Genomic DNA, 16512 nt, shown 5'->3' on the forward strand with positions numbered 1-16512 from the left:
GCTTTTGTGACTTCTCTTGAATTTATTATCATTTCAAAATAAAGAGTTAAAAAAAAAAAGTCACATTGTCTTGCTCTCGGTTTAAGCCTTCCCTACAGTGGCATCCCATTGTACTCAGAAATAAAATGCAAGCTGTTGATCTTCAAGGCCCATGGGACCAGGCCCTCTGGTTGCTGGCAGTTTTCATCCTCTCAGGTTTTTGCCTAATGTGCTCCAGCCTCAGGCCTGTCCTCCACCTATAAGACATTCCAGGTTCTTTTTTCTGAGAACTTTCTTCTACTTGGAACACCTCTCACATCTTTTCTTATGGCTTCTTCTCAGTACTAAGATCCACTAGACGTTGTCATTTTCACCCTCCTTGACCACACTCCCTTTCATTCTCTTTCATGTGGCCTGTTCTCTTCATAGCTGCTTTCATTGTTAATTGTCTGTTCTCTTGCTGGGTGTGTATACCTCAGTAGGGCAGAAGCACACCTGTCTCAGGTGCCCCTGTTACCCTGGCAACGTTTGCACCTAAGAGGTGCTCATTATGTGAGCTGGGGGGATGGGAGAATGCATTGTTGGAAATCCATTGTTCAGAATCCTTTTCTACCCTAAACGACCACCCTCTTCTAGGTGTTTGGGAGGAGCCAGTCGCTGCCTGGAGCTGACTCCCTTCTTGCCAAGCCCATCGATAAGCAGCACACGGACACGGTGGTGAATTTTCTCATCCGAGTGGCTTGTCAGGTACAGGATTCTGAATGTCTTACCTTAGGGATTACTCACAACAGAGACCACCGAGCCCTGCTCTAGAATGTCTGCAGCCATGTAGCCAAAAAGGAAATAGGCACACCAAGGTCTGATAGCAAGTTCTGTCACTTCTATACAAAATTCCATGATTCCACAGCATGTTCACTGTTCTAAAATCTGCATGAATCTTTTTAAAACCATTTTTTCATTTATTGGTAATAAAATAATGGTGTTTCATGTAACTAACAATAGCTTAGCATTGGTGAAATGCAGTAGTACAGTGATATTGAGCAAATTATTTAATTTCCAACTTCTCTTTTCCTTGTCTTTAAAACAGGAGTGAAACATATCTCATGAAGGTGTTGGGTGATCCCAACCTATATAAAATATGTACAACATTGAGTAATTTAAGTGCTATAATGATTGGATTATAGTTATCACTCATCTCAGTTGTATTTCCATGAAGTTGTTGGAAATCTATTTCTGAAACTTTAAATTTTTATGTTCAAAAAAACCATTATTCGTGAGATTCTCCTAAGTATTTTTTTAAATTGGGGAATCTTGATTTCTCTAATTGTTAAATAATGCAATAGAGCTCATAATGTTATCAAGAATTTCTAAACTGAAAATAGTCTGAATTACTCAATGAATAAAGCACTCTTTGAGTGCTGATTTGTGTTAGGTGCTTGTTGTGAGGGACATCAGTCAAAAAGTCACATGAATGATTGTCAAATCTCCACTGAGTCCTAATACAGATGGGGCATCTCGTCCTGTTCTGGAACATGGGGGTGGGAGGGGGGGAGATGATACCATCAGGTAAGTTGAGGAGGGCATTCCTGAAGCAGAGATGGCCAGGTTGAGGTCAGGTGGAAGTGGAGGTGGTTGTGCAGTGAGGGGCTGGGAGGAGGTTGCGGCCAGGGAGTGGGGACCTGGGGCATGCTCAAAGCAACCTTGGCTGGAATGACTGTAGATGTCTGTGCAGTGAGTTTGGGACTTTCATTTAAATGAATTTCTAGGTTAATGACAACACCAGCACTGCAGGGTCACCTGGGGAGGTGCTCTCTCGCCGTTGTGTGAACCTTCTGAAGACTGCCTTACGACCAGATATGTGGTCAAAGTCTGAACTCAAGCTCCAGTGGTTTGACAAGCTGCTAATGACTGTGGTAGGTGCACATGTCTGTTGGGACTGGATGGGGCCGTCAAGACATCAACCGCCCTTCTGGCTTCCTTCTATGCCATGCCATCAAGCCCCAAATCTTAAATACTCGTTGCCACTTATGGCCTCTAGCATTTCTCTTCTTGATTTCTAAAACGAGGACACAGTTTCCCTAACTGAAAATGGTTTTAAAACTTTAGCTCTCACCCTCCACTCCTAAATACATAGGGGTTTTAAAAGCATAATAGCAATTCTCTTTCATTTTGCAGGCTCACTTAGCAAAAACATTTTTAGTTGAGTTATGCAGCAGCCTTTAAAATGAATTTTTTTGCATGAGCAGGCTCTGGGAATCAAACCCCGGTCTCTGGCATGGCATGAATTTGAATTTTTAAAACAGATTTTAATGATGGATGTGAAATTTATCAGGCCTGATATAAAGTTAAGGACTTAGCCACTTAAGCACAAATGTGTTAGGTTTTTTTGTAAACAGCATGATCCTGTAAAATTTTTTAATGGTGTTTATTATGAAATATACTTACAAAGAAAAGAAAGAAAAAGCAATGATTTTCAAAGTATACTTCAACAAGTAGTTACAGAACAGATTCAGAGTTTGTTATGTGTTCCACTATTTCCGATTTTCCCTTTGAGCTGTTCTAAAACACTGGAGGCTAAAAGAAATATCAGTATAGCGATTCAGCAGTCATATTCATTTGTTAAACCCTGTCTTCTCTGTGGTAATTCCTCCTCCTGTGATCCTTCTCCTATTCTATAGGGATCTTTAGGGCCATGCCCATTCTGACTTTTTCATGTGAAGAAGGGGTGTCTAATTGATAGGGGGATGTTATTAGTTGATAATCTTGGAGAGGCTGGTCCTTCTGGGCTTCGGGGTGTATCTGGCCTAGGAAGCCTCTGGATATTATGTGTTCCAGAAAAGCATACTTGATGCATGAAACTTTTATACAATCTCAGTTCAAGTCCTAGGTGTTCTTAAGAGTTAACAGAAGTGATGTCGGTTGGGGGTTAGCAAACCATGGCAATTAACACTAACTTCAGCTTGCATAAGAGTAGCCTCCAGAATAGCCTCTTGACTCTGACCTCTCTTAGCCACTTATTATTTCACTTCTTTTCCCCCTTTTGGTCAGAAAGGTGTTGTTGATCTTGTGGTGCCAGGACCAGACTCATCCCTGGGAGTCATGTCCCGTGATGTCAGGGAGTCTTTTATCCCTAAGTGCCATGTCCCACATAGTGGGGAGGATAATGATTTTCCTTGCAGAGTTAGGCTTAGAGAGGCTATATCTGAGCAACAAAAGAGGTTTCCTGGAAGTAACTCTTAGGCCTCATTGTAGGTGGTTTAGTTTCTCTACTACAGAAATCAGTTTCATAAGGGCAAAATCAAGGGCTTGGTCTAGTTTCTTGGGAGTCCCCAATGTTTAAACTCAAGGTTTCCCAGAGGAGAATGTTTAATAGTTCCTTTTTTTTTTTCCTTCAGACTCTTAAGGGACTCTATCAATACTTTTAAATTATCAGCCACAATAGTCTGATCTGTATCTGGATATTACATTAAGCCACACAGAGTTACAAGGCCTTGTTCTTGTTCTGGACTGCAAGAACTTGGGTTGTTTAAATGAGCTGTGCAGACAGGTTGATTAATATTGTATATTACAGAAAATTTAGGTTCTAAACGCAATAAACCTCTCTGCCTTTGATGTCATACGGTAGTTAAAGGTCTGGGGTAGAAACACTGTCATCTTTTAACCACTCTACTGATTTACCCTCATTCCAGCCAGACTGGCTTTGTTTTTATCTCTAATTGAGGCCTGATCTCTTCTTTCAGTTATTTTAGCTGTAACTGTATATATCTCTGCTGACTTTCAGGGCTGCAGCCCTCCATTTCTAGGTCTTAGGTGTCACAGTTACTCAAAGTTCCAGGGAAATACCACTGAGCTCGGTGTCTAAGAATCTAGAAATGCACTTCTAACTTCAGACTAAGTGTGACTGCTGTAAGGGCTTACAATCTAGGTTCCGGTTTTCTTGTACATACTTTCTGAGAGTCCTTAGTGTATTTGTTCTTTTGTTTCTGGCTTAGTTTGCATAACACATTGTTCCCAATGTTATTCAGTTGCGTGCCTCACAGCATCTTTTTGTATCTGCCTCATATTCCTTCATATAAATGTATCATAGTTTGCCATTCTGCTTCTCAGTCATTGTATCCTTCGGCTCCCTCCACATATTGACATTATGGATAATGTCCAAAAGAAACAAACCATGTCTATCATTACTTAGTTGTTCAATAAGCAAAATCCTCAATTTTAGACAGTTTTCGTTGGTCCATAGAGATAAAGAATGAACAGCCTCACCAAATAGCAAATAAAGCTGACCCTTATCACCGGTCTCCCCCCCCAGTTAGTTTCCTCTGGTAGTGCTGAGGTACTATTGACGTCTTCCTGTTAACTGTTGGCCATAACATGCGATTTTGATTTTCCCCCTATACCCCTCTACTGTTGGCTCTTTGTCCAATATCACATCTTTGAAATAGTCTGTGCTAGAACTTATTTATAGTTGTAGATTTAATCAGTGATACATGGCACTATACATCCCCTTTTAATCATATTCACCTTCAATATGGCAGTGCTATTTATAACCCCAGTAATTAGTTATCTCGTGTATCTGTTACCTTGCATTTAGTTCAATTTCATCAAGTAGCCTTTCCCCCATCTCTAGCTTCTGTTTACCTTGTTGGTCTATTATATTCTACTATATAAGCTCTGAAGTTACCTTTACCAGAGTCATAATAGCAAAGTCATACAGTATCTGTCCTTTTGTGTCTGGCTTATTTCACTCAGCATTATATCCTAACGGTCATCCACGTTGTGATATGCCTCGAGACTTCATTTCATCTTAGTGCTGCATAATAGCCCCTTGTGTGTATTAGTGCTGCATAATAGCCCCTGTGTGTATGTATGTATGTACTGCATTTTTTTTATACACTTGTCTGTTGATGGGCACTTAGATTGTTTCCATCTTTTGGCAAATATGAATAGTGCTGCTGTGAACATCGGTGTGCAAGTAAATGTCTGTTCCTGTCACTGCTTTCAGCTCTTCTGAGTGTGTTCTGGGTCTATCTGAATATTGGTATTTCCAGCTCATAGGGCAACTCAATATTTAGTTTTCTGAGGAATGGCCAAACTCTTTTCCACAGTGGCTGCACCATTGTATATTTTCACCAACAGTAAACAAGTGTTCCAATTTCTCCACATCCTCTCCGATATTTGAAGTTTGCTGTTTGTTTTATAGCTGCTTTTCTTATAGGTGTGAGGTGATATCTCCTGTCATTCCGATTTGCATTTTCCTTATAGCTAATGAAAATGAGCATCATGTGCTCTTTAGCCATCTGTATTTGCTCTTCAGAAAAGTATTCATATTCTCTGCCCATTTTATAATTGAGTAGTTTATTCTTTTTTGTTGAACCTGTGTTATTTCTGTATGTATGTAGGGTATCAAGCCTTTATCTCATATGGGGTTTCCAAATATTTTTTCCCATTGAGTTGGCTGCTTCTTCACCTTTTTAACAAAGTGCTTTGAGGCATAGAAGCTCTTGATCTTAAGGAGTTACCATTTATCTATTTTTTCTTTCCCTGCTTGTGCTTTAGGTGTAAAGCTTAAGAGGCCACATCCTATTACTATGTCTTGAGGATTTTTTCCTCTATTTTCTTCTAGAAGCTATATAGTACGGGCTATTAGGTTTACCTAAGGGTCCATCGATTTTACTGATTTTCTCAAAGAATCAACTTTCGTTGTCGTTTTTGTTCTCCAGTTTATTTCTGCCATAATCTTTATTTATCTCCTATTTGCTTTGAAGTTAGATTTGCTGTTCTTTCTCTAATTTCTCCAGGTAAGCAGTTAAGTCCTCAGTTTTTGCTCTTTCTTCTTTATTAATATGGGCGTTTAGGACAATAAATTGCCCTCTCAGCACTACCTTTGCCACATCCTATAAGTTCTGTTAAGTTGTGTTCTCATAATTATTTGTTTCCGAATCTTTACCAAGTTCTCTAGCAATTTCTTCTTTGACCCATTGCTTATTTAAGAGTGTGTTGTTTATTCACCATATATTTGTGAAAGCTCTGGTGATTATTAATTTCCAACTTCATTTCGTTGTGATCAGAAAGAATCCTGTAAGTTTTTGATGGTAGTAAAAGCTGTTCCCTTACCTTTTCCGTTTCATTACCTTCACAAGGTTCAGTTTATCTTGGTTGCTTAATGGAATTTGAGAGCTTTCAGTATCATAATTATAAAACCTATTGGTAAGCATTTCTTATTTTGGATTGCAAAGATTAAAGTATTAAGTTTTTTGAAAGGTTACACAAAACATAGTCCCTGTGAATACTGAGTGGTATGATCAGATCAGTAAGCCCCAAAAGTCTGTAGCACAATCTTTGCTTCTAGTTTGGTGGACATTTTCCAGGTGGTCTACAGATTTTGTTCCTTTTAAAGATTAGATTGTTTTGCTGTTATACACAGTCATAGTTGAAAGCTTAGCCCAGATGGAAAATAGCTTCTGCCATTTTCTGTGCTAACGTTTCCATAAAGCAATGTGTCATGTTAACAGGGCTTACCACTTTTTCTCCCTATAATCCATAGAAAGCAAGAGCGTTTACCTCAACCCATTGCACATGTATGTACATATATAAGCCATGTCTATGTATAAACCAAAGAAGCAAACGTTTCTTGAAACAGTACTTACCCTTACTACAAAACATGCACTGTCCTTCTGTTTTATTCATTTTTGTTTCATTTAGTCTTTAAATGTGGACCTCACCTGTTAGATAGATTTCATGATACATGGTTTGAAGACACTTCCATAGTTTGGAAGGATACTTACATTTTAAGTAAAAATAAATGGGAAGTGAAGCAAAATTAAATGCAGTAACTTTTCCTTTTAATCCGTATTTTAGTGATTTTAGTTAATATTTTGAATTAGCTTTTTAAGTTTGACTCTAAATATTTAAAACAAATTTATAAAAGAGACTTTTTTTTCATTTTTTTAAACTTTTTTATTAATAAAAAAATTAACAAAATATTTAGATATCATTCCATTCTACATATAAATCAGTAATTCTTAATATCATCACATAGTTGCATATTCATCATTTCTTAGTACATTTGCATCGATTTAGAAAAAATAAAAAGACAACAGAAAAAGAAATAAAATGATAATAGAGAAAAAAAGACTATATATACCATACCCCTTACCCCTCGCTTTCATTTACCACTATTTCAAACTGAATTTTAACATTTGTTCCCCCTATTATTTATTTTTATTCCATATGCTCTACTCTTCTGTTGATATAATAGCTAAAGGGAGCAACAGACATAAGGTTTTCACATTCACAGAGTCTCATTGTGAAAGCTATATCATTGTTCCATCATCATCAAGAAACATGGCTACTGGAACACAGCTCTACATTTTCAGGCAGTTCCCTCCAGCCTCTCCACTGCATCTTGAACAACAAGGTGATATCTACTTAATGCGTAAGAATAACCTCCAGGATAACCTCTCCACTCTGTTTGGAATCTAAAAGAGACATTCTTATGAAGACCTATTGTATTAATAAAATTAAGTATTTAATGTGGTGATCTCCCTGTATATATATGATGTTTTTCATTCTGTAACAGTTTTTTACTTAGTTTCCAGATACTTAACGGCACATAGTTTTAAATTTTGCTTAATTTATGGTTCTGTAATTTCTGTACTGGAGTATTTATCTCATCTATCTTTGACTTATGTTCTCCCTTCAGGAGCAGCCTAATCAAGTGAACTATGGAAATATTTGCACTGGCTTGGAAGTGCTAAGTTTCTTGCTAACCGTCCTCCAGTCTCCAGCAATCCTCAGTAGCTTCAAACCCCTGCAGCGTGGGGTTGCTGCCTGTATGACCTGTGGGAACACCAAAGTCCTGCGAGCAGTTCACAGCCTGCTCTCACGCCTCATGAGTATTTTCCCGACAGAACCAAGTATGCAGCCTTTCCCGCCAGGGCCTTGCTCGGGTTGGGGCGGGGGGTGGGGGGGTTTACACAAAACTTATTACTTTGTTACTTGAGCATACTCATTCTCCAGTTTCTACATTGAGCGTTTTATTATTCCACTTTTCTTTTTGCTTGTAAACTTTTCTTTTTTAAAAAATTGACAAAATTTAATAATAGTAGCTGTCATTGCATTATATGTTTTTTCCTGCTTTGGACATTTAGTTATTCATTAGCTGGGCATTACTGTTTTCTTCCGATGTTAAAGGGAAATTAGGTTAAAGTTGTTAGCATTTTTTTAAATCAAATATTGAACCATGGACAGGATCAAATTTTGGTGCATTGTAAATAAGTATGTTCAGACTACCTTCTGGTAAGGTGTGGGGAGATGAGAGGACATCATTGAGTTCTGTAGGGTGGATACCAGTGCACTGTGGGTGGCGCACCTGTCCTGCATTGGGAGATGATGGCTTCCAACCTCTGTGTCTCTCAGGTGTGTGTGTCCACGCTGTCCTGTTTCTACATGGTGCTTACTGCTATGCACCAGTTACCTCACTTTGGGATTGTTTATTCCTTCAGCAAAAGGGTCCTAAGCCCCACATGTGCCACATCACTAAAGCTTGGTTCCTCCCATGAGGGGCACTAACAGCCCAATGACTGGCACAGGTGTGCAAGCCCAAACCACAGTGCCAGGTTTTCACCTTCTGTTTCAGGTACATCCAGTGTGGCCTCTAAGTACGAAGAGTTGGAGTGCCTCTATGCAGCTGTTGGGAAAGTCATCTATGAAGGACTCACTAACTATGAGAAGGCTGCCAGTGCGAACCCTTCCCAGCTCTTTGGTGAGCATGCATCTGGTTTTTCCCAGTAGTGGTTCAGTTTGGCACAGTGGTTCAGAAGGCGTGCTTTCCTTCTGGGAAAAGGCCCAGGATAAAAGGCACTTGTGAGCTGATGTATTCAGAGTGTATTTTGGGTGCATTCAAGATACTGTTCTCTTTGGGATAAACGGTTCCCTCTTCTTTCCGCTATCACCAGTGCTTCCTCTGTTCCTCCAGCCTTCAGCCTCAGGTACACAGGGAATTACCCCAGGCCGAATTTTATACAAAATAGATCTTACTAAAGCATTGCACAATATGTAGAATTATTGTCCTTTACAATCTGTTCGTCTCTCAGTAAGCCTCTCAAAACATAAGAGCTAATTTCTCTCTAAATGGTGAGCCGTGGCTGACCCAAATGAAATTAAGGTCAGTTTCTTGGGTAAGTCAGGGCATCTTGGTGACTTTGGCCTTCAGTGACACAGAAGTCAAATGTGTGGATACTCAGCCTGCATTTTTGCCAGCTCATGTTTTTGGTTAGAATTAAACTTCAGGTTATCAACTTTAAAACCTTTTCTCCCTTATTAGTCTGTTTGCTTTATAAAAATTTTGAAAATACAAATGAGGGGAAACTTTACCTATAAGCTCTTCCTCCTCATAATAATTACTCTTAATCTTTTGGTGTTCACATCTTTATTTTGTATGTGTATAGTAGCAAGTGTGCAGATAGCCCTTGTCGCATGTATGGTGATGCGTGCAGATAGCCCTTGTCATGTGTACAGTAATGCACACAGATAGCCCTTGTCTCGTGTGCAGTGACACGTGCACAGATAGCCCTTGTCGCGTGTCCGGTGACACGTGCAGATAGCCCTTGTCATGTGTACGATGACATGCACGCAGATAGCCCTTGTTATGCACACTCTATTCTGAATTCTTAAGTGGAATAAATTATTTTTTAATAAATTCCTTGCACTTCAGTTCTTGCTACTTGCTCTCTGAAATTCAGGAGCCAGATAAATTCAGTAAAAATGGTATCCCTTGCTCTCAAAGCGTGCTGCCTTTATTCTGGAACCAGATAGATCAGGATAGTGAGGACTACTTTGGTGAGTGTTTTTTCCTAAGTGGGATCATTCTGTAGCTCCTGCCTTGGAACCTGTGTTCTGTCACAGTGCAGCACTAATGTCTTCAGGTGATTACCTCTGCAGAGGTGCCCACCGTAGGCTAGCCCTCCCTCCTGTGTGGCAGGGAGAGCGGGCCTGGGGCAGCCGCGAGGTGGGGTGGTCCTGGAGAGCCTTGCCATGGCTCCCCACCCACCCCCACATGGCCAGAGCAGGCTCAGTGACCTCCACTAGGTAGAGGAGAGCATGATGGCAGTGACAACCATCATGCCTTCCATCATCTCCCTCATCACATGTCTCAGAATTAGACTGTTCTAAATTGATTGCCCTGCCTTTTAAAAGACTGGTCAGACTTTTAATGAAGCAAGCCGGAAATTGCCCAAGTCTGGGGCATTTGCCCCTTTAAGTGATATATACCCTTTTATTCTATGATGTGATCCATGAATATAGATTTAAAATAAAATGTGCATGTCAGATGTCAAAAGGATTCTAAAAATGCCAGTTCAGAAATAACCTTTGTTTCATCTACTCTGTGGTTACATTCTGGTGTTTTGCTGATTTTTATTGATCTGTAGTATTTCAGGATGAAGTGCAAATTGAATTCTAAAATATTAGTAATGCTCAAATAGGCTAGATAAAAAAGAAGGATTTCTTTCTTTTTTCTCCCCAAACTCATCATGGGACAAAAAACTTCACTTAGAGTGATTTGTCGTAATTTACAAATGGAATCAGGAACTGAAGGTAAGAGTGTTGTTTCTGAAGCACAGAGATCAGTCTCATGTGTGATGATACAGATATAACAAGAATTAGGAGTGGAAATTGCAACACTTGAAAATGGAGGATGGGCCATATTCAAATTTATCATGTTGACATTTGGGATTAATCTATGCTGTAGTCAGAATTTAGTGTCCTAAATATCACACTTTTGTGACTCTTATCTCCACTATAAACAACTGGCAATTTGTACATTTTAGGGACCCTTATGATTCTCAAGTCTGCCTGCAGCAACAACCCCAGCTACATAGACAGGCTGATTTCTGTCTTCATGCGCTCCCTTCAGAAGATGGTCCGAGAGCATCTAAACCCGCAGGCAGCATCGGGAAGCACAGAGGCAACCTCAGGTAACAGGTGTGGGGCTGTGCTGTTTGCTCAGTCCGTAACATAACCTAACAGGTGGGTTGTGATGGAATTCTAAAGTGAACCTGAATTCTTGACCTTTATATACAATTCGTTTATCATTTGCCCCTCAAAGAGATTTTGAACATTTCATTTAAAATCAAAACGAGACTCATTTTAAAAATGAGCTGCTTTTAAAATTTCTGAATGTACGAATGAAGAAATGTTAAAATGATAAGACATTTGAGTGTAAGATTTCACCACCAAGTGAGTACTAATGATTACTATAAAATGAATAGCTTGGCTCAGAGATGTTATTTCTGAAGAAAGAATTAAGTTACAGGCTTCAGACAAGAACAGTGGGCTCCAAGAAGCTGGGTGCTACATTGGTGCTATGTGTGTGTCTCGAGAGTGGAGCAGCACTGCCTCCAGGAGTGCAGTGCCGTGCCTGCATCTTCAGGGCATGCCCCCAAGATGGGTATGAAGTTGATGGCGCTTGGCTGTCATCTTGTCTGGGTCCCTTGCACTGTTACCACCAGCTCCATCTTTCCCTCCCTCATAAGGGGCCCCTTCTAGGCTCGTCCTTGCGAAGTGAAGTAGTAAGAACTCCACAAATCCCAGAGCTCCAATTTCAGGAGAACATATATTGGGGATAAATGTGCATAATCCAACATGCCAAGTAAAGCAGAGTGGCTGTGGATTTAAATGCATCTTGAGATGTGTTGACACCTCCCCCCCTTCATGGGAACAGGAACCAGCGAGCTGGTGATGCTGAGCCTGGAGCTGGTGAAGACGCGCCTGGCTGTGATGAGCATGGAGATGCGGAAGAGCTTCATCCAGGCCATTCTGACGTCCCTTATTGAAAAATCACCGGATGCCAAAATCCTCCGTGCTGTGGTCAAAATTGTGGAAGAGTGGGTTAAAAATAATTCCCCAATGGCAGCCAATCAGGTGAGCTGTGGAGCAGAATTCTCTGCTCTGGGCCAGTGGCTCCTTTGCAGGTAAAGGAAAATGCAAGCATCTACTTCTTAGCTCTGCATTCTGAAAGTTCTTGAAATAAAATATATTTTTCCCCCTTACTTACTTTCATAATAACTTTTTTCTAAGATACATTTTTCTCAGTGTGCATAATGGATTTTAGAAACGAGATGAACTGTTCACTCATCTTAATGTGGTTTTCTTATGTTCATTTGTTAAGTGAACCCTACTTTACCTTTTATGGTGGTGGAGGTAAGCCACATCTTCATCATCTTCATTGTCCTCGTCATAGCAACAAGAATGATGATTACTTTACTTTGTGAGATGCTTGCAAATTATGATTTGTTTTATAATTTAATTGCTTTCTCTTCAAAGTGCATAGTAGCTCTCTAGGAAAATTACATTGTCATCTCTTGATTTTAAGCATCCAAAGATAAATAGAACCATCTTTGATTTTTCTGCTTTGAAGTGACCTTGTTTTATTGTACTTGTCAGAATTGTAGGAGTTTATGAAATAGTAAAGCAAATGGCTGTGAAATAGTTTTGAACATATCTTTTCTCAAATGGAAGTAATTGACCTTTTCTTTTAAAAAACAAATTCATACAGACACCTACGCTCCGGGAAAAGTCCATTTTGCTGGTGAAAATGATGACCTACATTGAGAAACGTTTTCCAGAAGACCTGGAACTAAATGCCCAGTTTTTAGACCTTGTTAACTATGTCTACAGGTAATTAAAGCAGTTGATAAATACTGCGTATTATTCGTCCATAATGTATTCTCTGAGTGGCCAATGCAATGCGATTTTTTAATCTTCTAATTATTTCTTAATTTTAAATACTCATTTACATACTAAATCACATAACTTATCTTGCAGTTAATAATAAACCTTTTGCTCAAATGCTACCTGAGCCATGTGAGTGAATCTACTTACAACACACTCTTGGCTTTCCTAGTGGCATTTCAGAAACTTGGTATCCACTTGTTTTTTGCTTGTTTGCTTACAGAGGAGCGCACCCTCTTGCACCACTTTTTATCTTTGAGTTGTTTCTCTGATTACAGGGACGAGACACTGTCTGGCAGTGAGCTGACTGCTAAACTCGAGCCGGCCTTTCTTTCTGGGTTGCGTTGTGCCCAGCCACTCATCAGGGCAAAGTTTTTTGAGGTTTTTGACAACTCTATGAAACGTCGTGTCTATGAGCGCCTGCTTTATGTGACCTGTTCCCAGAATTGGGAAGCCATGGGAAATCACTTTTGGATCAAACAGTGCATTGAGGTAGGCTGGGCTCAGCTCGCCATCTACAACCAGGGTGACAGTGTGTTTTCTGACTTTCAGTGCCAAAGCTGGGAGGTGCCTATATGTGCCAAGCTGAATTAAAAATCGCAAACAGAAAATGACTTCTAGACTCTAGCAGGAAGAGAGACTGGTTTTTTGTTTTGTATTTTTTGCGAAGGGGTAATGTTTAAGCCCTGTATCAAAAAGCTGAATGATATTCCTTAGTTTGTAGCCAAAGATTCATTTTTTCCCTCAAATATAAAAATTGTAAATAGTTTACATGCCCTAGAAAATGTGACCGTGCATTATAATTTCCATTTCTCATCATTCTTAAAGCAGGAAGGTGCAGCAGCCTGACCAAAAGGCCTGGCATTGCTGTCGTTTTCATCCCTTCAGGGGTATCTATTACAAAGGTTTGTTTAAGATGGTCAGTGGTATAAGAAGGGAAATCCAGAACTAGAGTAGAATTGGTATTCCAGTGCATTGTAAATCAGACATTCTTGGATATTTCTGACAGGGTTGCCGTTAGACTTGTTTGCTTGCTATTAAGTCAGTTATCCTTCGTTCTTTGCCTTAATCACCAACTAACTGAGGTTTCCCATAGCTGGTTACTGATGCTGTGAAAGTGATTCTTGTCTACTTGCCCAGATGAGTGAAATGAAAAGGTTACCAAATTACTTTATTCTAAGAAGACAACAGAGACAGAAAGCTGTTAAGTTCTCTTTGATGTGAAAGAACGAAATCTTGGCATTCTACCTCTGTTAAAGCCTGTTAGCCTGTTTCTTGGTTGTGCCGAGTGTACATTTTCTTCATGCCATGCATAGCATCTGTTCGGAATTTTACTGAAGTTCAGCACAACTGGCAAAGTAGGCTCATATCCTGATTTATTCATAATTCATTCAAAAAACATACTTATTGCTGGGTCAGGTACCAGAGATGCAAAGATGAAAAGATGTTGTTTGTGGCAGGTGGCACATGATGAGATCAGCTGAAGGGTTGCAGGCTGCAGGGTCCAAGCCAGCAATCTGTGACTCCTTCCCTCTTTTGCCCCTGTTGGCCAGCCCTTCACTTTGCATTGCCAGATCCAGACCATCCACTTCTGTCCCTTACTTCTCTATTCATGGCCACCACGATCTCTCATAGGAATGCCTGGAGCAGTTTCCTTAGTGTTCACCCCCTTACCTCCTGTGCACCTCCGTTTATGTCTGTGGTTGTATAGTTCTTAAAGAGTAAAGCAGATCACATCACTCCTCACTGTTGTACTCAGTGTAAAATGCACATTGTGTTAGGGTCTCATGGCCCCTGAGTGGCCTGGCCTTTGCCTGCTCTCCCACTTCACCTTTGCTCTTTCTTCCTTCATTTGTCTCCAGCCACACCAGGCTGGCCTTTCATTTTCTTGAATGTGAATGTGCCACCGTCTTTTTGCTGTGGAGGTCTATGTCCTTCTCTCAAGTTGGTTCCTCTTCATCCTTCAGGTCTCAAAGTTTTAGTTACTTCGGAAGTGCCTCCCCTGACCTCCCAGGCTGAAGTGTGGAGCACTTTATTCCCTGTCCCTCCACCCTTGACCTTAGCAGTGTTATCAAAATGAGTATGTGTTTGCATATGTACTGATGTTTGTCTTGTCTTTCACTCTGAAGCTTGAGTGGCATGAGGATAGGGGATGCCATCTCTGTGACTTTGACACATGAACCTCCCAGGCATGGCACAGCACCTGACGCGTGGTGGGTGCCTAAAGGATGAAAGTGCATCTCAGTCGAGGGGCATCGTGAGCAAAGGCCTGGTGGTGAAGCACATCATGGGGTGGGGGTGGAGGGACAGTCATAGAAATGTTCAGTGCAAGCATATGTGTCTGACTAGAGAGATAAGGCATTAGGCCGTGGAAGACATTGGAAGCCACGCGAAAGAGCTTGGACTGTGTGCCTGGAGGTCTGGAGGAAGCTGGAGCAGGGTGTAGATGGAGGAGTAATGGGGCCAGAGGTATGGAGGAAGACGGATTTGAGAAGAAAATTTGGAGGTTAATTAGGAGGACATGTCCAGGCAAGGGGTGAAGATGCCAGGGCCTAGTGCTGTGATATGGAAGATGAGAGAAAAGGAAAAATAGGTAGGAAAAGCAGAGACGTCTGTCTTTTACCACTTGGAGTGACTGCTGTGAAAACAGAAAAGAGGGAGCCCTTTGGGCAGGGGAGAGGGGAGAAAGATGCTGAGCTTACAGTTTGGCATGTGGAAAAGAGGTACAGAGACCTCCATCTGGCCTTGCAGGGAAGTAGACCAGAGCCATGGGTTTGAAGCTGCCAGTTGGGCTTGCAGCCAAGACATACAGCTGCTGCCAGGGTCTGTCCACATGTCCCAGTGCCATGCCTGTGCTTCATGCTTCATGCTTCTCTTCTCTTCCACAAAATTTCTCCAGCTGCTTTTGGCTGTGTGTGAGAAGAGCACTCCCATCGGTACCAGCTGCCAAGGAGCAATGCTTCCATCCATCACCAACGTCATCAACCTGGCGGACAGCCATGACCGAGCAGCCTTTGCCATGGTCACTCATGTCAAGCAGGAGCCTCGGGAGCGCGAGAACAGCGAGTCAAAAGAGGAGGTAACATGATTTCTTGGTGCCTCCTTTCACAGGCAGAATTCCCATTCCTGCTGAATTTTGTATCAGACTTAGCTTTTTTTTTTAGAAGTAATATATTAAAACTTGTCTGAACCTTAAAGCTCTGAATGTGGTACCTAAATTCTATTCAATTTTTTAAAAGTTAAAATCAATAGGCATCTCGTATAGCCATTCAGTTTTGAGATAGCTAGGTTTGTCATGAGCTAGTACTGCTTAGTACAGAATATTTTACTGTTTTTGTGATTTTTCTCTCCAAGTGAGAAGTAGCCTGGGTTGAATTATAAAGCACTGCTTTGGGACGTACCAGACACCAAAAAGAAACTATAACTCTAACTGGTTCCACTCGCAGCCTTCTAAGAAGCTTCCTTATCTCCACCTGTTCCAGTATGGGCAGCCAGGAAGCCTTTGGGTTTTCCAGGCACCGATGAGTCCCATGTGAGCCCAGGTCACGGCTGATACCTTCTTGATGGCTGTCTGTGCCCTGTGAGGTATTGACATACTTCAGGCATGGATACTGTTTAGACTGTGCTTCCTTTTGGGAAGCTCAGCCTCTCTGGAGTTCTGGGTTTTAGAAGACAGCTACCCCATATCAAAGAGAGAGGCACCCTCTCTTCTGTCAAAGGTGTAGTTTGTTTGCTCTCCCATTTGTAGGACATCTAATCATTTTATATTAGCAAATAAGAATTTGAAATTCTCTTCACTCT

At 40.8% G+C, this 16512-nt stretch overlaps 1 protein-coding gene across 8 annotated transcripts in view; it reads left to right on the forward strand.

Moving 5' to 3' along the window:
- Positions 1-16512, forward strand: part of TRRAP (transformation/transcription domain associated protein) — a 144885-nt gene that overhangs the window by 84889 nt on the left and 43484 nt on the right. For all 8 annotated transcript variants that reach the window (XM_077140608.1, XM_077140607.1, XM_077140613.1 and 5 more), the window contains 9 exons: positions 616-726; positions 1746-1892; positions 7682-7895; positions 8618-8743; positions 10809-10955; positions 11702-11901; positions 12536-12657; positions 12990-13203; positions 15611-15790. In XM_077140608.1, coding sequence (XP_076996723.1) covers positions 616-726; positions 1746-1892; positions 7682-7895; positions 8618-8743; positions 10809-10955; positions 11702-11901; positions 12536-12657; positions 12990-13203; positions 15611-15790 — 1461 coding nt within the window. The remainder of the gene's footprint in view (positions 1-615; positions 727-1745; positions 1893-7681; positions 7896-8617; positions 8744-10808; positions 10956-11701; positions 11902-12535; positions 12658-12989; positions 13204-15610; positions 15791-16512) is intronic.

The sequence above is a fragment of the Tamandua tetradactyla genome, chromosome 23 (genome assembly GCF_023851605.1).
Source record: "Tamandua tetradactyla isolate mTamTet1 chromosome 23, mTamTet1.pri, whole genome shotgun sequence".
Classification (NCBI taxonomy): Eukaryota; Metazoa; Chordata; class Mammalia; order Pilosa; family Myrmecophagidae; genus Tamandua; species Tamandua tetradactyla.